The sequence below is a fragment of the Hemitrygon akajei genome, unplaced genomic scaffold, assembly GCF_048418815.1.
Source record: "Hemitrygon akajei unplaced genomic scaffold, sHemAka1.3 Scf000076, whole genome shotgun sequence".
NCBI classification, from domain to species: domain Eukaryota; kingdom Metazoa; phylum Chordata; class Chondrichthyes; order Myliobatiformes; family Dasyatidae; genus Hemitrygon; species Hemitrygon akajei.
In genome coordinates, this window is record NW_027331962.1 from 1,228,019 (window position 1) to 1,249,619 (window position 21,601).

Sequence of the window (21,601 nt, forward strand, 5' to 3'; positions counted from 1 at the left end):
TGAGAACATTTGGGATGGGCCTCTAAATGCTAACGGTTTTCTATAGGGGCACAATTTTGTGCATCCTGACAGGCTAGATCACTGCCTGGTATGGGAACTGTACTTCTCTCAATCGCAGGACTCTGCAGAGAGTGGTGCGGACAGCCCAGTGCATCTGTAGATGTGAACCTCCTACTATTCAGGTCATTTCAGAGATAGGGGGTAAAAAGTGCCCGAAGGATCATTCTGGACCCAAGTCTCACCAAGCACAAACTGTCCCAGCTGCTACCATCCGGGAAACGGTACCGCAGTTTAAAAGCCAGGACCAACAGGCTCCGTGACAGTTTCTTCCACCAGGCCATCAGACTGATTAATTCACGCTGATACAATTCTATTTCCACAATTGTATACATAAATACAGACTCACTGCACACACTTTACTGTAATCGTGCTGCTGGCGCAGAAAAACAATTTTCACGACATGTGTCCATGATATTAACCCTGATCCTGAAAATTTTTATCTGGCTGTTGTCTCATTTTTTTAGATCTGTTATTCATCATCCTCATACTGTCCTCATTCATATCAATCCAAGTGCACTCCAGTGCACATGGTGTTTTCCAGAAATTGCTATTTAAATTCTTTTTTTTTTGCATATTTTCCAGATCTTTTTCAGACCAGGATATTTTACCAAAATTATACGTCAATATGGGCACAGTGAGTGTTTACTACCTTCGTTATATTTTTACTGTTCAGTTCTGTTTGGCAGATTTTTCTTGATCCTTGATGTAAATTCAAAGTTTGTTCAACCTTGCAGTAAATTCAGATTTTCTTCAGCCTTGAAGTAAATTTTGTTGGAAGGTTTTCCTTTATCACACTATTATCTATTTTCTTTGCTTATTGATATCCTAAATATACGTTTCATATTCTGTTGCATTTCATCCCGATGCTCTGTTTGATATTCTACCGGCTCTATTGCACCTTTCTTTATGTTTAATCATGTTCTGTACTTTCCTAGTCTGAAGTTCATGCTTATATATTTGGAAATTAGTTCCAGTATTTGAATTGTTTGTTTCAGCTTTACTGCTGCAAGAGCAAATAATTTCAAATCCTCAATGTATAGCTGTGTCAAGGTATAATTCGTATTTTTTTCTGATTAGATACCTGATTTTTATCTGTTTCAGTAAATTATGAGTGGGCTTAAAGCTAGACAAAACCATAGTGGGCTTAGTGAGTCGCTCTGGAAAATCCATTTATTTTGATAGTGGTCGTTGTTCCTCAGTGGTTGTTAATAGGACGATTATTTTACGCGAATGTTTCACCAGTTGTAGAAATTTCACAAGTATTGTATGAATTTTATATATATTTGGAACTTCTCTAAAACACACGAGGAACAGAATCAGATGGTTTTTTTTTTTGATTGACAATATAACACTGAAAGTTTTCTGCTTTCCACAGCGTTTGAAATAGAATGATCTGTTACCTGTTGTTCAAACCCGAATTGTATTCTGTCTGCTCTCCTGTGAGTATATTGTGGTTATCTAAGTTGTTATCTGAGTTTTTATTAGTTACGAGATGTACGATGCTATAATTTTAGATATAAAATTGTCTTATTATTATTAAGAGCCAATAATAACATAGTAGGTGACCATTTAGTAGTCTTATAAATGCAGAAAAAAGCTGTCGTTGAGGCTGGTGGTACATACCTTCAGCCTTTTATATGTTCTGCCCCATGGGAGTATGACAGAGAGGATGTATGAGGTGGGTTAGGGTTCAGTAGCAAGGCTTTGCGTCGGGTTTGTGTCTTGCCAGCTTGATTGAGTTCCTCCAGGAGGTGACAAAGGTGACGGGTGAACTTACACATGGATATTGTCTACTTGTATATTGCTAGAGTGTTTGACAAAGTCCCACATGGGAGGCTCATACAGAATATTAACATGCTTGAGAACTGTGGGGAACTGTCCTGGCTGCCGGGGACACAAACTGGGAGAAATTTCTTGGCTGGCGGATGGTGAATCTGTGAAATTATTGTCATAGACGGCTGAGGAAGACACTTCATTGGATATATTTAAAATGCAGGTCGATATGTTCCTGATTAGGAAGAGCGTCAACGTTTACTTCGATAATGGGGTAGAGAGGAATTGAAGAGCAAATTCACTGAGCCGAATGGCTTAATTCTGCTCCTAGGTGTTATGGTTTTAGGGAGCATCTGGAGTATTGTGTTCACTTCTGATTGTCCAGCTCTTGGAAGGATTGGAGATGGTGCAGAACAGGTTCATCAGGATGTTGCCTGGGTTCGGTGGCATGTGCTACAAGTAGAGGTTTGATAAACTTGGTTTGTTTTTTTCTGGAGTTAGAATAGAGATCTGACTGAGGTGTACAAGTTTGAGTGATATGAGTCTGGGTTGGCAGCCTGTATTTTGTTTATTTTTTTCATATGACTGGTGTCTAATACCAGAGCGCATTTGGTTAAGGTGAGATGGGGTAAATTTACAGCAATTGTGGGTAGTTTTTTAACAGAGTTGTGGGTGCCTGGAATTTACTACCTGAGTCAACATGGCTTTGTGAAGGGAAGGTCGTGCCTCACGAGGCTAATTGAGTTTTTGAAGAGGTAAAAAAAGCAATTGATGAAGGTACGGTAGTAGATGTGGTCTACATGGATTTTAGCAAGGCATTTGACAAGGTCCCTCACGAGAGACTCATCCAGAAAATCATGAGGCATGGGATAAGTGGAACGTTGGCTGTTTGAATAAATAATTGGCTCACAGGAAGAGAGCAGAGGGTAGTAGTGGAAGGATAGTGGAGTGCTGCAGGGATCTGTCCTGGGACCCCTGCTATTTGTGATTTTTATAAATGACCGGGATGTAGAGGTGGAAGAATGGGTGAGTGAATTTGTGGATGACATGAAGATTGGAGGAGTTGTGGATGGAGCTGTAGGTTGTCGAAGGTTACAAGAGGCTATAGACAGGGTGCAGATTTGGGCAGAAAAGTGGCAGATAGGGTTCAATCCGGATAAGTGTGAGGTGATGCATTTTGGAAGGACAAACCAGAATGTTGAGTACAAGTTTAATCGTTGGTTACTTTAGAGTGTGGATAAACAGAGGGACCTTGGGGTTCAAATCCATACATCCCTTAAGGTCGCTGCACGGGATGATAGGATTGTTAAGAAGGGCTATGGGATGCTAGGCTTCATGAATAGGGGGATTGAGTTCAAGTGTAGAGAGGCCAAGTTGCAAATCTACAAATCTCTGGTGAGACCGCACTTAGAGTATTGCGTTCAATTCCGGTCAGCTCATTATAGGAAGGATGTGGAAGCTATGGGGAGGGTACAGAGGAGATTTACCAGGATGTTGCCTGGTTTGGAGAACAAGTCATGTGAAGCAAGGTTAGCAGAGCTGGGACTTTTCTCTTTGGAGCGTAGAAGGATGAGAGGGCACTTGATAGAGGTCTAAAAAATTATGAGAGGCATAGATAGGGTGGATTGCTAGAACCTGTTTCCCAGAGCACCAATAGCAAACAATAGAGGGCATATGTACAAAGTTAAGGGAGGGAAGTTTAGGGGAGACATCAGGGGTAAGTTTATTTACAAAGGGTTGTGGGTGCCTGGAACAACTTGCCAGGATTGGTGGTGGAGGCTAAAACATTAAAGGTATTTAAGAACCTCTTGGACAGGCACATGGATGAAAGAAAAATAGAGGGTCACGTGGTACTGTGGGTTTAGTACTCTTTTTAAAGGAATACATGGGTCGGCACAACATCCAGGGCGGAAGAGCCTGTACTGTGCTGTAGTATTCTAGTGTCTAGAGTCTAGTGACTAGGGTCATGTCGCAGGCAACTATGTTATAGATGCTCTTAGTTATACATGAATGTGCAGGAAATGCAAGGAGATGGTCAATAATATAAGAAAGGATACCAAAGCTTTTTTTTTCTTTCCCAGATATATAAAGAGTGAAAAAAAGGGAGAGGGTCTATATCGGACCACTAGAAACTGTTGTTGCAGCTGCAGTAACGGGTGAAAAGGAAATGCCAGACAAACTCTGTGCAAGTCACTGGCAGAATTCCAAAAGGTAAAGAACATCAGCAAACAGAATTGCGTGTAGTGCTATTACAAAGGAAAAGGGGCTTGGAAGATGAAAGGTTTGAAGATAGAAAAGTCACCTGGACTGGGTCATACAGTGTATCAGGAGCCTGCCTGGGGTGTGCGGGGATTCCCAGAGCGTTAGGACCTGGAGTGAAGGCTTCATCAGAACCAACAGCTGGATTAATAGAAAAATATATTGTAGAATATTCAGGCTGCAAACAGAGATTCTTTGAATTGTTACTTGAATCCAGAAATCAGCGAATGATTAATGGCGAATTTTGATTCCCAGGTTTTGCCAAGTCACAGACTAACAGTTGAGATGTGGTTTGAACTGTGCGTTTCATCACTCACCGATCAGCTGAGTGGGTAATTCCGATAAACCTTGGGCGATGTTCATGTATTCCTGTGGATCAGGACCTGTTTAAATATTTAAAAAAATCCATGGAAACAGAGCTAAAATAATTAAAATAACTGAAATGTTTATCTGAATGTGCCTTTGTGTTTAGTGCGTGTTTTTAACATACCGTGTTCCTGTATTTCCCTCAGTATTCTGTCCAACTTCGGTAATTCAGTCCTCCATGTCACAAAGGATTCCCACATCGCCCTCCGGGCCTGGAAGCCTTTGTCCATCACCAAACTGAGGAAGAGTCTGGAACTCTCTGCCCGGTTTCCCTTCTCTGTCAGCTCAGTGACTTTCTGCAAAAGGAAACAATGAATTTATTGTGGAGCAGACAGACAGACATGGAGAATGTGCAGGAAAATATCTGTTCATGGCCCCAGTATCTTCAGAACAAATGCAGTCACTGGGCTGTTGCCTCATCCTCTCTGGGTTCAGTCATTAACAGAGAAACAGTAACTGAAGGAAATTCTAAATCAATAGTGTGTAAGAATAAGGATTTACTGACACCCTGCAGTAGATGCAATGTGATTACTTTCCTCGATCTGTCAATGTGCAGCATTACATCAACAAGATGTGACAACAAGAACGAGAGAGAGGCGAGAGAGAGAGAGCAAAAACAAATGGATGGCGGGCATTACTGAATCGTGGCTGACAAAAGTTTATAGTTGGGTGCTTAAATCCAAGGATAAATATTGTATCGAAAGGATACGCAGGTAGGTGAAAGTGTTGGGTCGAAACTGCTGTCATTAAAAATGAAAAGTCCTGAGAAAGAGGTGATGTCGGATTAGACGATGTGGATGTTAAGAAACTGCACAGGTAAAATGACCCTGATGGAAATTATATACAGGCATGTTAACAGTAGCCAGGATGTGGGCTACAAATTACAACGGGAGTGAGGAGAGGCATGGAAAAAGGTCAATGCTAAAATTGTCACGGAGAGTTTCAATATCCAGGTAGCTTTGGAAAATCAGGTCGGTGCTGAATCCCAAGTGAGGGAATTTATAGAATGCCTATGAGATGGCTTTTGAGAGAAGCCTGTGGTTGAGCCCACTATAGGAAAGGCAGATCTGGATTCTGTGTTGTGCATTGAACCAGATTTGATTAGGGAGCTTCAGCTAAATAAACCCTTAAGAGGCAGTGATCATAAAATAGCAGAATTCAGCCAGCAGGTTGAAAGGGAGAAAGTAAAGTTAGAGGTATCAGTGCTACAGTAGAATAAAGGAATTACCTCGGCATGAGAGAGGAACTGGGCAATAATAAATTCAAAAATGACACTAACAGGGACAATAGCAGAGCAGGGATGGCTGCAGTTTCTCGGAGCATTTCAGAAGGTGCAGGACAAATGATCACAATGATGAAGAATTATTCTAAAGGGAGGATGATCAACCGTGGCTGACGAGGTAGTCAAAGCAGCACAAAAGCAAAGGAGAGGGCACAGAATATTACAAAATATAGTAGAAAGCTGGAGGACTGGGATGTTTTTAGAAATCAACAGAAGACAATTCAAAAACCGTAAATAGAGAAAATATGAAATATGAAGGTAGGCTAGAGAATGATGTAAAATAGCTTACCAAAACGTCCGTCTGATATATGAAAATTGAAAGAGAGGAGAGTGGATATTGGACCACAGGGAAATGACAGTGGAGAGGTCCTGTCAGGGGACAAGGAAATGCCGGAAGGTATTAGTCGGCATTTTGCATCAGTCCTCACTGTAAAAACACTAGAATGTGCCAGATATTTGAGAATGTCCGGTGGCAGAAGTGAGTGTATTTGCAATTATTGCGGAGAAGGCGCTTGGTAAGCTGAAAGTTCTGAAGATAGATGAGTCCAGATCAACTCACCCGATTGCTTCTGAAGGAGGAGGCTGAAGAGATTGTGGAGACATTAGTAATGATCGCTCAAGAATCACTAGATTTTGGAATGGTTCCGGAGGACTGATCATTTTAAACTATAGGCCAGTTAGTCTGATCAGTGTTTGGGAAGATGTCAGCAGTCGATAATTAGGTTTCGGAGTATTTGGACGCACATGATAGGAAAAAGGCCAACATCCATGGAAGGGAATCTTGCCTGACAGAACTGTTGGAATTTTTTGAGAGAATAGCATATGCTGGGTCGACAACAGAGAGTCAGTGCAAATTGTTTACTTGGACTTCCCGAGGACCTTTGACCAGGTGTCCCACATGACGCCGGTTAACAAGGGCTGACAGTAGGACAAGAAAGGCACTGGCATGGATAGAGGATCCAAGATTTTCTCCAGACAGATTTGTCTGACTGCCAGGAAGCACAGAGCGGGAACAAATAGGGCTTTCTCTGGTCGAATGTTGGTGACCAGTGGTGTTATGCAGTGGTTGGTTTTGGGACAGTTTCTTTTTCCGTTATGTCAATGATTTGTAGGCTTTATGGCCATTATTGTGGGCGTTACGAAGATATGGGGAGGGAGGGGAAGTGTTGAGGAAGCAGGGAATTCGCGGGAGGACATGGACCGATGAAAAAATGGACACATCAGTGGCAATTGGAATGTAGTATAGTGAGGTACGTGGCCATATACTTTAGCAGGAATAAAGAAGACGTAGACTATTTTTGAATCTGGGAGAAAATTCAGAAATCGGAGTTGTAAAGAGTCTCTGGAGACCTGGTGCAGGATTCTGTGCAGTTTGAGTCGGTGTTCGGAAAGGCAAATACAATGCCAGCATTCATTTCGAGAGGATCAGAATATAAGAACAAGCAATGGCCAGACCGCACTGGCATATTTTGATCCCCTGATCAGAGAAAATATGTGATGGCATTGTGAAAAATCCAGAGAGGAATCTAAACTAACAGAACCAGTGATATTAAACCAGATTTTGATGGGAATGGATCCTGGATGCACCTGTACTGGCCGGAGTGTGGAAGGATGAGGGGGAATCTAATTGTAACCTGTGGAATATCGAAAGACATTGAGAGGATGTGGAGAGGTTGCTTTTACGTGGGAGAGTCTAGAACCAGACGGAACAGCCTCAGATTAGAGGGACATCCATTTGGAACAGAAATGAGCAGATTATTTAGCCTAGGAGTAGTGAAACTGCAGAATCCATTGGAACTGACAGCTGCGGAGACCAGGTCATTGGGTATATTTAAATCAGAGGTTGGTACCTTCTTGACTAGTCAGGTCAGCAAAGTTCACTGGGAGAAGGCAGGAGAATGGGGTTGAGAGGGATAGTAAATCACCCATGATATAATGGCAGAGCAGAATCGATGGGCCTAATGGCCAATTGTGTTCTGATGCCTTATGGTCTTATGTTGTGTAAAGACAAAAGAAGATTAAGAAATGTCAGTGCGGCTATCTCATAATGGAAATGGTTACTGCCTGGCACTGATACCGTAAAATGGTAATGACTTCCTGAATGCAGGCATGGGCTTCCGGATTAACTGAGGAATTATGAATTAATCATTGAATAGTCTTCAAGCAACATACACCTATGATGGAATTAAGGTAACTGATATGGATGGACTTAGGACATTGCTCTGAGAAATAAGAGAGGCAGCGTTTAAGGGTAAGCACAACATTGTGGGCCGAAGGGCCTGTACTGTGCTGTACTGTTCTATGTTCTGTGTCCCGGATTTGAATGATTGATCTCCTAGAACAGATATCAGTAGGGAATAATGGACAACAATTATGAAATAAATCAGCCTAATTCCCTGATGGCCCACTGCACTGTAAAATAATCCCTCAGTTTCACTGCTACCAGGTCTGAGGAGTTACAGTTGTGAAAGAAATTTAACCAGTAAAGCAGTCGTCTCCAGATGATGAATTTATAGATCAGCATCATATTTACAGATTACCTCTTGCCTTTGGATAATGCCTGTGTGATTCATTACAGACAGCGCCAATGAATCCCAACGAGAACAGAGTTACTCACGGGTGTAACACACTTGATTTTCTAATACCACTCATGGCTGAATAGGTCAGATCTAGGACAAGACAATCACTGTTTGTGAGCTCCAAGGAGAGTGACCTGAAATGGTGTGTCCCTGTCTCTCATTAGTCAGATATTCAGCAAGTTAGCAGATTTTTTTTTTTTGTTTGTCCCTTCCCTTTCAGGAAATCCTGTTGATCTTCTTCCCTTTCAGGACAACCTGTTGATTTTTTGGGATCATGAGATATCAGCTAGTCACCAGATTTATTTTATGTTTTGTGCTTCCTTCTGACCTTTTAGATCAAACTATTGATGTTTGTGGTCATAAGATATCAGCTTTGTGCGTGATCTTTCACATCTATTCAATCTCAGAGTTTTTCGAGGAAGTTACCAGGAAAGTTGATGAAGGCAAGGTTGTGGATATTGTCTACATGGACTTCAGCACGGTATTTGACAAGGTCCCATATAGGAGGTCGGTCTAGAAGATTCAGTTGCTTAGCATTCAAGATAAAGTAGTAAACTGGATTAGACACTAACTTTTTGGAAAGAATCTGGAGTGCCACTATAGACTGTTGCATTTCTGATTGGCGCCTGTATCTCGAGCAGTGTCACGGGAATCGGTGCTGTGCCTGTTGTTGTTTGTCATCTATATCAATGATCTGGATGAAATTACGGTTAAGAGCATCAGCAAATTTGCTGATGACTCCAACATTGGGAAGGAGCAGTTGACAAAGAGGTAGATTACAAGAGCTTGCAGTGAGGTCTGGACCAACCGGAGAATGGACTTAAAAGGGGCCGATGCAATTTAATGCAGACAGTTGCAAGATGTTGCACTTTGGATGGACCAATCAGGGTAGATCTTACACAGCGACCGGTAGAACAACGTGACCTGGGAATTGAAAGTGAAAGCCATTGAAAGTGGCAGCAAATGTTGATAGGCTCTGAAAGTAAGTTTCTTAGCGCATTATCCTTGGTAATTGAAAATATCGTGTACGATATGATGTTGTATAAGACGTTGGAGAGGCCTAATTTGGATATTATGTGCAGTTCTGCACACCTGCCTGCAGGACAGATGGAAATAAGTTTGAAAGAGTACAGAAAAAAAAACATTACAAGGATGTTACCTGGACTGGAAGACCTAAGTTATAAGAAAAGAGTGAACTGATTAGGACTTTATTCATTGGAACATGAAAGACTGAGCAGAGATTTGATAGAAGTGTACACAATTACATTGGGATATAGATAGGATAAATGCAAGCAGGCATTTTGTACTGAGGTAAAGAGGTACTACAACAAGAGGTTATCACTAAAGGGTGAAAGGTGAAAAGTTCAAAGGGTACAAAAGTGAAACCGGTTTACTCAGAGGGTGGTGAGAGTGCGAAACTAGCTAGCAGGGCAAGTAGTGCAAGTGGTTAAGAGAATTCTGAATAGATGCATGCGTAATGAGCGTATAGAGCGCCATGGCCCGGTGCAGGTCAATGGGAATAAGTAGATTCTGTAGTCTGGCATGGAATAGATGGGCCAAAAGGCCTGTTTCTGTACTGTACATTGCTGTGACTATGACAAGTCAGCCACACATTGTTTGGGAACTCACGGAACCGAGACAAGCTGTGGTTAGCTGGTTTCCCTGCCTCAGGTACCGCAGTGAAGCCGGTTGGCCCAATTGACAGTTTAATGCTCATCCTGGATTAATGAGATGACATGAAGCTACCCGACGGTTCAGCCAAGATTTGAAATTAGTTTCAGACCGAATGCCTTTTGGAAGTCCAGATATGCAGCCACTGCTCTTACTTCACACTGATAAATACAGCAGGTGATACAAGAAAAGGTGATGCTAAACCTGCAGTTCCCAGTGCTCCCCACCTTAAAAACTGAAACCAGATCTGCGAGAGACGAGTCAGAGATCAAAGTCTCCATTCCCAAGTCGATCTCCTAAAACGTGCAGGAGATTAATGTTGATCACTATTCCCGCTGATACCAGCAGATCAGTGACAATACACGAACTGCACTCACCTCATTTTCTTCTCTACTGAAATGTCCCTCCTTTGTCAACATCCAACCCAGTCTCTCAACCTTTTCTTCAATTGCTTGTTTGAGTCTGTCCCCGTAGAACTTTGTCAGTTGGTACAGTCGATATTCCTCCCCCTGTGCCAGGAGGTCGGAGATTGTAAACTCTGGCTCTGTGAATATAAAAAGGAAAATGTTGGCTTGAACTCAGATATCCCTCGTCTCCACCGCTCTCACCCAACTCAACAAAAAACCGTGTCTTGAACCTGCCTACAGATACAAAACTGGATTAATTCTCCATCTCCAATACCATCACACTGAGCACGGAGTCCCCCTACGGCTGTGTGCACAGACCACTGCTGTTCACTCTGCTGACCCACGACTGTGCTGCAACACACAGCAAGAACGACGAGTCAGCTTACAGAGAGGAAGTGCAGCAGCTAACGGACTGGTGCAGAGCCAGCAGCCTGTCTCTGAATGTGAACAAAACAAATTTCTTGGTGTTCATCTAGCGGAGAATCTCACCTGGTCCCTCAACACCAGCTCCACAGCAAAGAAAGCCCAGCAGCGTCTCTACTTTCTGTGAAGGCTGAGGAAAGTCCATCTCCCACCCCCCATCCTCATCACATTCTAAGGTGGTTGTATTGAGAGCATCCTGAGCAGCTGCATCACTGCCTGGTTCGGAAATTGCACCATCTCAGATCGCAAGACTCTGCAGCATATAGTGAGGTCAGCTGAGAAGACCATCGGGGTCTCTCTTCCCGCCATTACGGATATTTACACCACACGCTGCATCCGTAAAGCCAACAGCATTATAAAGGATCCATGCACCCCTCATACAATCTCTTCTCCCTCCTTCCATCTGGGAAAATGCACCGAAGCATTCGGGCTCTCACGGACAGACTATGTAACAGTTTCTTCCCCCAAGCTATCAGACTCCTCAATACCCAGCGCCTGGCCTGACACCTTACTGCCCTATTGTCACGTATATTATTTATTGTAATGTCTGCACTGTTTTGTGCACTTTATGCAGTCCTAGATAGGTGTGTAGTTTAGTGTAGTTGTTGTGTGTTTTTTTTTTTCTTTTCCTCTGTTGTTTTTTACGTAGTTCAGTCTAGTTTTTGTAATGTGTCATACAACACCATGGTCCTGAAAAGCGACTCATTTTTACTATGTACTGTATCAGCAGTTATGGTCGAAATGGCAATAAAAAAGTGACTTGACTTGACTTGAATCTAACACTTGCCTTAAAGCCTACCCAACAATGTTCTAGGCATTACGTAATAGAAGGACCACATTTAATATAAACCAGTCCATCCCCCATCCGACCCATTCACCTATTTCAATTTTGGATGGGCATAAATGTTGGAACTGTTGGTAATATTCGCTTCCCAGAGATACTCTCTCCATCCTGGCGAATACATTTCCCCTGATACACATCCCGGAAACACTTTCCTCATCTGGACAGCTGCATTTCCTCCAATTCACATCCTGGAAATCCTCAGAGCAGGTAGTACATTTCCTGTAGTGGGGTAACGGCTGCCCAGTGCACCACATGTACCACACCCACACATTTTCCCTCTCCTCTGACCAACCCTCCAACAAGGCCTCACCTTTACCCTCCACCCTGCCGCATTCTGTGAGCACATCACGCTCATATTTCACTCACCCGCTCCTTCTTGGGGACTTGACAATTCTGTGTTCAATGAGCTTCCGAGCCGACAGGCAGTCGCCTCACTTGTGCTGGTTCCAGGGTCCTGATCGGTGTCTCTGACGTCACTGTCTCCGGGCTGAATTTTCTCCTCCTCCTCTGCGGCCGGACCGCATTCCATTGGGACATCGCTGTCAATCTGACCGAGCTTTGGTACCTTGCTTCCCGTGTCCAGATCATCTTCCCTCGATGATCCGCCTGGTAAAAACCTCTTCAGTCGTTTCGCTGCTCGTTTCAATTTCCCACCTGAAATAAGTGATGAATTGCAGGTTATACAAGTATGATTTAGATCTGAGCAAAACTGATTCAGACTGCAATGGAGCCGAGACTCTGGCTGACCAGATTTGGAGTGGAACTGTGCTGGTTAATGTGACCCGTACACCCTGTCAGGTGACGATCCCGATAAGCCGGTGACTGGACACATTTACTCCCAGTAAAATAGCACGATAAGCACGGTAATACTAATCACAGCAGTTGAACGCACGGATGACCACAGGATCATAATGCACCGGTGTCCGGTGATTCTGGGAAATATCACTGTGATTATCTTCCACAAGCTAAAATCTCCCTCGGTCACTAACTGTCCAGTAGTCTGTGTCATACAAAGACCAGCAACGGGATTACACGTGGTCCAGTCTGCTGGATCACACATTCTCCAGTTGCTTTGTCACACGAGGGGCTGGAGACTGGACAAGGGGACTGGAGTTGCTTTCTCCAGTCCCCTTGGTCACAGACTGACCATTCCCTTGAGATGCACGTCGTCCGGTCCCCTGGGTCGCAGGCTGACCATTCCCTTGAGATCTATGCTGACCGCTCCCCTGGTTCCCTTCTTATCCTCCACCTGCTGATCATCATGTAACAACTATGCATGTCATTGGCAAAGTCTTGGTTATAGAGCTTTGTGTGTAGTTGCAGTTGCTAATCTGTAGGATGGAGGTGATGAAGCTGGAAAGTGTGAAGTGAAGAATGAACACTACAGTACTGGGCTAGGGTGTTGTTTTTTGTGTTATATGGTTGGGCTGGGACAGCTTGCCCTGGAGCTCAGGAGCTTGAAGGGTGACCACACACACACACACACACACACACACACACACACACACACACACACACACACACACACACACACACACACACACACACACACACACACACACACACACACACACACACACACAGTAATCAGGGGTGCAGATAGGATAGATGGTCACAGTCTTTTTCCCCGGGTAAGGGAGTCTGAGACTCGAGGGCAGAGATTTAAAAGGGACCAAAGGGGCATTTTTTCACGTGGTGGCTGATGGGTATAAATTACATGCATCCGGAGGAGGCCGCAAACACAAATAAAATTACAAAATTGAGAACATGTGGGCAGGAAAAAGGGGAGAAGAAGTTTACTAGGGAAATTTGGGAAAACTGCAGGAAAATGGGACATTTAGATCAGCATGAATTATATGGGCCGAAGGACCCGTTTCCAGGCTGGAGCATCGTTTTTATTCCATCTGGAATCTCAGATTTGAGCACAATCACATTGTCTACAGGTGACAGAGACATTTGGTCATTGATTATGCCGGGTTTCCCAGCCAAGATCCTGGGAATTTAAATTCATGTGGAAGATCATATCAAGAGGGAAATATTTAGAAACTCAGGTTCACCATTTCTCCACAGCCCAGACATTCACTGGGGTGTTAAAACTCCGAAGCAGATCACAAGTGTATCTACAATGAGCTGCCTCCTGATCCTCAGCCATTCCCAGCACCGGCAATGATCTCCGCTCCGCTACAGAAAACAGATTTCGGTGGCACCCCTCCTCCTTTGCGTAGCAGGCAAGAAAAACCAGGGGGGAGTTGGTAGCTTTCCTTCCAAAACCTGAAATGCTGTGTTATCATAGAACCTCGGAAATCCCGGAAATGCTCCTATCATCTGCTTCTGAATTTTATAAATGAAAGTTGAAGATGTCTTACTCCTCAGGGCCTGTCTGGAGGTGAAACGGACCCTGACCCTGAACATTCACATAAACCACAAGATCGCTGTCACATTCCTGTCTGTGTTTCACTCACGACCACCTGATTCAGGAGCCCCTGCTCCTTTCACTCAGCTGAAGCTTTGTATGGTGAGCGGAGTGATTCGACCATTACTGGTGTCAGGTCCCTGCGCTGGAACTGTTGGGTTGATCAATTACTCAAGGCCGCTTTACCAGTGGGATAAATGACACTGCTGGATGAAACTTCTCTATGCACTGTTAACACCTGTCAGTTTTTTCATCTGAACTATTGTGTACAAACGCGATAAAAGTTTAATTCAAAGATCCCTGAGATCATACCTTTGTCCATTCTGATTCTGACTGGCGATTGTTGATTGTCGTCGTCTTGTTTACACTTTGGTCGCTCTGCAGGACAGCTCCACCTGCTGGGGAGGCTCTAAATTTCACAACAAGCAGACAGTGAGTCAGAGAGTACGACTACTTTGCATATGATACAGTATTTCCATTCCCGGTAGCATTTGGCATGGGGACCAAACATTCCCTGTTAGTAACCACTTCCACACCATATCTGTCCACTGATACCTGGCGCATCTACTGACAGAGCCACAGAGCAATAAAATCCAAATTCAGAGCGTTCAACCCAATGAGACAATGCCAACCACAGTGCCCACTGAGATGGTCACAATTTCCTGTGATGGGGCCATCTCCCTTCTGGCCTCTTCACTCCATCTACACACCCCAACTGCTTTTTGAATTATGCAACTGCACCTGCCTCATCCACTTCCTCTGGCTGTTTCCTCCACATTATCCCCAACATCTGCATGAATCCGCTGCTGATCAGATTGGGGTTGCAATCTCTTTACCAGTCCCTGTCCATTTAGATCCCCTAGATGCTACGATAATCTTCTCTGTGAACAGCAACTACTAATGTTGTGCATTCTGCGAAATTATCAGTCAAGTAATCCTTGTGTAATCGCATCCAAATCATTGCTATGAAATAACGAATATCAAAGGTCCCAATTTATAGCCTCACGGTACATCGCTAATTACTCGCCTCCATTGCGAGGAGAAACCTTCAACCAGCACTCTTTGCTTGCTACCTTGAAGCTAATTTTGAATACATCCAATTTGCTCTCTCTGGACAGCATTGGACCTGATCATCGAGACCAAGCTGCCACGTGACACCTTGTCAAAGGCTTTGATGAAGTCCCATGCACAACGTCCATGGGAACATAACTTTGAATTTCCACCTCTGCTTAATGTCACGTTCACAGGTTCTGACAATGTAATTAGCAGAAAAGTACTTGATGAGGCCAAGGTATGTCAGTGTAAATTAAGGGTTGACATGTGCTAGTGAGGACTGAATAAAATGCAGAGTTGGGATATTTTGCTTTATAAATGGTCTGTTCTCAGCAGAGGCCTACGCGACGATATATTCGAGGGTAAGTATATCACTGCAGATTGCAATAGCCAATGGGATCAAGGGCATGTTGCTGCAGTTTATGGTAACTCCACATTTCTACAATCACTACAACACGACACACTTGGGGCTTCTTATAAAGGGATGAAATTGTCAACTCATTTTAAGTTGATTATAACGTAACAAGGAAACATCAGAACTAACCAAAAGCTTCTTCAGATGATGCAGGACCTTCAAATGAGCAAAGACTGAGAGAATATGAGTGACTGTAAAGGGCTGGGCTTCTGAAAGCACATTACCAGACCTGGAGTGATTGCAACTGGGTCTGACCAAGGCATTCCACTTATTTCGTACCTTCCTTTGTAAAGATATGCAATGTTTACAGGACCAGTGTTCGAGTGAATGAGACTCACCAAACTTTCTCCTGACTGAATCAATGAAAACTCTGAGTCAGAGGGTTCTCTTCAGTTGGTACTCTCAGTCCTCGGGCTGGTTCACTTGTCGCCGTTCCCTCGTTCTCATTCGTGGCTTCTTTCCAGCTGTGGGTTTTTCTTCCAATAAATCTCTCACCGCAGGTCTAACTTTAACCAGAGAGATAATGAAGCACATTAACAATACAAAGAGAAACATATTTCTGCTCAATTTTTTCAAAAGCGAATCTCACTGAAATTTAAACGCTGAAGACAAATAAAAGAATCTCATGGAACAAATCTGTAATTGTCCCTCACACGTCACAAATCCTGATACGGGATATGAAGGACTCATCATTCAGTCATGATACGATATAAGAGCAGAATGAAGTGATTCAGTCCATCGAGTCTCCTCCATCATTCAATCATGGCTGATTTTTTTCCCCACCCCAATGACATATTCCTGCGTCCTCTTATAAAGTGCTGGAAACTCGGTACATCAGATTGGATCTGTGGATAAAGACACTGTGGAAGACCCAGTATCAGAACTGGGATTATCCAGGATGATGCGTGATATGCTGAACGCTTAATTGCGCAATTTGGCCCAGATCACATCCTTGCTCATACCTATAATGGGGGAGGTACTACACACAGTGTTCTGAAAAGGTAGTAAAAGTGATTATCGGGGCATTAATAGTGATATTTCGAGAAACGAAAACGAAAAGCTCTTGAATTTATAGTACATGGACCTTCTATGTATTCGCTGCTCAACGTTAGTTCTGTATTGTTAAGCACTTGAGCGTCTTTGCCTCACAGTACGCTCCCACGGACAAGGCGAAATTATTATTAATTTTTCTTGCGTTATTCATTACTATTTCCTGGATACCAGAGAGGCTCCCGGTGAAACTGTTTTGTCCACTCTATTGACTTTTAACATCTCCTCTATAACAGGAAGCACGATAATGTACCATATTCAATCGTGATTAATATGTATAGAATGTAACGTGGTTCGGTCTCCAATGTTCCCTCTAATTACTATTTTTGCAGCTACATGGATCAACCATTGCTCTGAGCCGGGAATTTTCACACGGACTGAGAAAAGCACAACATCATAGATGTGTCCTCTTTTGTAAAATGCAACTATGAATATTTTAGGATGAAGACAGACGAGAAAAAAAAACATTATTTTGATTTTAATTAGTAAATAAAGGATAGGATAAAAATGCAGTACAACAAAGAAAAACTTTCAGGTTTCATAAACGTTTATCCGACAGTGTTTAATTCCATCTGCGCTGCAGCAAAGGCTCCGTTCGTGGGAGCATTTTGGTTATGCAGACGCGCAGTTTAGAGGGAACAGTGACGGGTCTCTCTCTCCAGATTATCCCCACCTTATAACGGTGTTTTGTCCACTGCCTTGACAGCGACAGCCTGTTGTTACAGACATGCAAATCGTCAATAATCAAGCCCAGATCTCATCCGTGTTCGTATTCGAGATTGATGAGGGTTTGCCTCAATGGGAAATGCACTAAATGGCCTCTTTATTAGGTACAACTCTATACCAGCTCATTAATACGAATCTGTTAATCATCTGCCTGCAGCTCAAAGCATAAACACATGCAGGTACGGTCAACGAGTTCACTTGTTATTCAGGCCAAAAAACTGAATAGGAAATAAATGCGATGTAAGTGACGTTGACCGGAATATACAGTGGAATTTAGAAGGATGAGAGGGGATCTGATTGAAACATATAAGATTATTAAGGGATTGGACACGCCAGAGGCAGGAAAATTGTTCCCGATGTTGGGGGAGCCCAGGATCAGAGGCCACAGTTTAAGGATAAGGGGTAGGCCATTTAGAACAGAGTTGAGGAAAAACCTTTTCACCCAGAGAGTTGTGGATCTATGGAATGCTCTGCCTCAGAAGGCAGTCGAGGCCAATTATCTGGATGCTTTCAAGAAAGAGTTAGATAGAGCTCATAAAGATAGCGGAGGTAAGGGATATGGGTAGCAGGCAGGAACAGGGTACTGATGGCAGATTATCAGCAATGATCACATTGAATGGCAGTGCTGGTTCGAAGGGCCGTACGGCCTACTCCTGCACCTATTGTCTATTGTCTGTTGACCGTGGAGTGATGGCTGGTGCCAGACCGGGTGGTCTGAGTGTTATGGAAACTGATCAGCAGCTTGGATTCTCAAGTATAAATCTCTCGGTTTACTGAGAATAGACCGGAAACAAACCAAAGGAACATCCAGCGAGCGGCAGCTCTAAAGGCCCCGTTAATGAGAGAGCTCAGTGAGATTGGCCAGACTGATTAAATCTGACAGGAAGGCAGCAAGAAATCCAGTAAGCATGCGCTCCAACAGCGGAGTGCAGAAGAGCGTCACTGAACGCATAACCTTGGATTTGGACGGGGTACAGCCGCAGTAAACCCCGAGCAGTCACTCCGTGTCACATCATTAGGAACAGGGCTACATAAAAACGTGCCCCCTGAGTGTAGACTTCCATACTTTTATCAACTGTCAGTGAGATTTATTACAGGAATTTTTATCCTAAATATCACTGCCGGATATATAAAGTCTTTGTTAAAAATACACACAAGCAGAATAAAGCACACATATTCGTTAATCCACGCACTCCTAAAGACAATATTGAACTGATAGAAACAATAGCATTACTAGGGTGACCAGTGGGCGTAATAAAGCACCATAGCATTTCCCCTATGATCCTGTCCTTACCTGGTGCTGGACTCCTGATTCTGTTTCCAGCGAATCCGAACATCTGAATTTTATGGCGCTACCAGTAAGTGAACACACCCTGAGCAATGTTCAGTTGATAGCACGCTCATAAACCTGAACTTCAGCCTATTCAGCATGTAACGCCACACTCTGTTCCACAACGCTTGTGTTAAAACACATAAAAGCTTAATTTCCATGAACAAGTTACTCTTACAAGTGGTCTGAATCAGAATTAATACTACAGTGCAAGCGGTGCAGTAATTTCCTCTCTCCAGAATACTTGATCTGCTCTGGAGAGGAATCACAACCCGCATCCTGGTCCGGTTGGGTTGGCGTTGTCACTTCAATTTATTGTACTAGTTAGGGCCAGTTTATTGTCAGATTATAAACTCCAGCGACAGCTCAGGGCAAAGATCGCTGTGGGTGTATTGCACAGAGACAGCAGAAGGAAGGGCGCTCTCAACTCTGATGGAATATTATGTATTTGGAATAATGTTCTCTTTTGAACATGAGACATTCCTTTTCTCCAGATTTTACTGTGACCTCTCTGCCTGGAGCAGACTTCAAGGTCACCCCGTTTATAATGATCCATCTTTAACAGTTGTCCGCAGTTGGACCATTGCAGTAATGGGCCGACTGGAGAGCAGCTGTCCCGAGATAACCATCTCCCAGAGATAACAACCGGTCAAAGTCGACAGCAAGATATGGGCGGCCTTCTCCTTCAGCTTATTGCTCACTTACTGGAAACAAGTTACCACATCAGAGTAGCAATCATATGGAATTATCATCATATCCCGCTGGCGAATTTGCCTGGCAACCCGTTTACTTCACACATACATCCACCAGCATCGCATTTATTTTACAAGAACTTGTATCGTTCCTCGTCAGAGAACGATGGGTAAAAACATTAATTTCACTGCGTTTCTTGTCTGTCAGAGTGTGCTGCTGGTATGTTGAATTAGTAACAGGACATTCGCCCCCTCAGTCCTGTTCCGTCATTCTCTGTGATCACAGCTGGACTGAGATCTCAGTGACACATCCCTGAGACTGGCTGCAACACTTCGCTCCCTTGTCTGTCAAGAATCTCTCCGCTGCGGAATTAAATTCACTGAAAATAATCCCTGCTTCTCGTTTCCTTTGAGGAAGAGCATTCTAAATACACACAAGTTCCACCACATAGAGTGTGGAATTAGTAACAGGACGTTCACCCCCTCAGTCCTGTTCCGCCATTCTCTATGATCACAGCTGGACTGAAATCTCAGTGACTCATCCCTGCGACAGTCTGCAACATTTCACTCCCTTGCCTGTCCAGAATATGTGCACTGCGGAATTTAAAACATTGAAAACACCAAACTCTACTTCTCATTTCCTTTGAAAGCAGTTCCATCTCATAACAATACCCTCATCTATCTTCACCTGTTACAGCTTCCCCTGGAACAGCAACTGAAAGTATTGATACGGTAGAAAAACTAGAAATACTTGCCGTGACAAGTGGGCTTATTGAAACACCATAACAAATCCCAGTACAGTCCCTGTTCTTACCTGGTGCTGGACTCCTGAGTCTGGCTTCAGTGAATCCGAGTATCTGAATTTTACCAGTCCCTACCAGTAAGTGAACACACCCTGAGCAATGTTCAGATCATAAACCTGAGCTTCAGTCTATTCAGCAAGTAACGGCACCCCTTGTTCCACAACACTTGTAGTGAAAAACGCAAAAACTCGTTTCTAACCTGTGGTTCGAGCCAAAAGTACGACTTCACTGCCCGATGCAATGATTACCTTTCTCTCGAAAATTTGATCTGCTCCAGGAAGGGAGCACAACCCGTATCCTGGTTCGGTTCTGTTGGTGTCGTCCCTTTGATTTATTCTTCGCCTTGGGACCAGTTTATTGCCGGATTATAAACTCCAGGTACAGCTCAGGACAAAGATCGCTGTGGGTTTATTGCACAGAGAGTGCAGAAGGAAGGGCGATTGTAGAATATTATGCATTTGGGGTCATTTATATATATTTTTTCCTTTTGAACACTGGGCATTCCCTGAGTCCGCCCCAGCTGCCTGGAGCTGAGTTGAAGGTCAGCCTGTTCAGAAAGAACCATTTTTAACAGAAGTCCGCAGTCGGTCCATTACAATAATGGGTCGATTGTGGAGCAACTGTGCCGAGATAACCATCTCCCAGAGATACCAACCGGTCAAAGTCACCAGCGAGATAAGAACGCCCTTCCCCTACAGTTTATTGCTCACTTACTGGAAACAAGTTACCATGGCAACCTAGAATCATATGAAATTATGACCATATCCCGCTGGCCAATTTGGCAGGCATTGCACTTATTTTACAAATACATCTACCGTTCCTCGTCTGAGATCAAAGGAAAAACTTCAAATGTTAAATACACCGGGTCTCTTATTCGTCAGAATGTGCCACTGGTCTATTGAAGTAGTAACAGGACATTCGTCCCCTCAGTCCTGTTCCGCCATTCTCTAAGATCACAGCCGGACCGTGATCTCAGTGTCACATCCCTGCGACCGGCTGCAACACTTCACTCCGTTGCCTGTCGAGGATCTGTGCGCTGCCGAATTAACCACATTGAAAGAAAACTCTCCTTCTCTTTCCCTTTGAGGAAAAGAGACACTAGCTCCACCTCAGTGGAAAAAAAAACCTGTTTCGCCCTACAGCAGAAAACATGTTCCCCACATTCCTGTTCGGAATCCAGGTGATGTTCGATGTCTCCAGCATAAGCTTAATCCATTTATGTAACCACCAGCGGATAAAATCTGTTCACCTTCATCTAAATGACAGGGAATACAATCAACTCCCCGTCTTTATCGAGTTCCAGTTAACACAGAGTAGAGGTCAGCATTGAACCGGACGGGTAACAGCAACAGATGCTCCCGGACATGCACTCAGTGGCCACATTATTAGGTACAGTAGGTACACAGTAAAGCGCCCACTGAGTGTAGAATGTGCTATTTTTGTCTACGGCCAGTA

At 43.7% G+C, this 21,601-nt stretch overlaps 1 protein-coding gene across 1 annotated transcript; it reads right to left on the reverse strand.

The window, feature by feature from the left end:
• Nucleotides 1–1,545: 1,545 nt before the first annotated feature.
• Nucleotides 1,546–16,003, reverse strand: LOC140722381 (uncharacterized). The gene is made up of 6 exons (XM_073037134.1): nucleotides 15,884–16,003; nucleotides 14,390–14,486; nucleotides 12,031–12,318; nucleotides 10,368–10,534; nucleotides 4,583–4,754; nucleotides 1,546–1,562 (listed from the first exon to the last, which is right to left on the reverse strand). The coding sequence occupies exons 2-6, from the start codon at nucleotides 14,397–14,399 to the stop codon at nucleotides 1,546–1,548; spliced, it is 654 nt and encodes a 217-aa protein (XP_072893235.1). The 5' UTR covers nucleotides 14,400–14,486; nucleotides 15,884–16,003.
• Nucleotides 16,004–21,601: the final 5,598 nt, after the last annotated feature.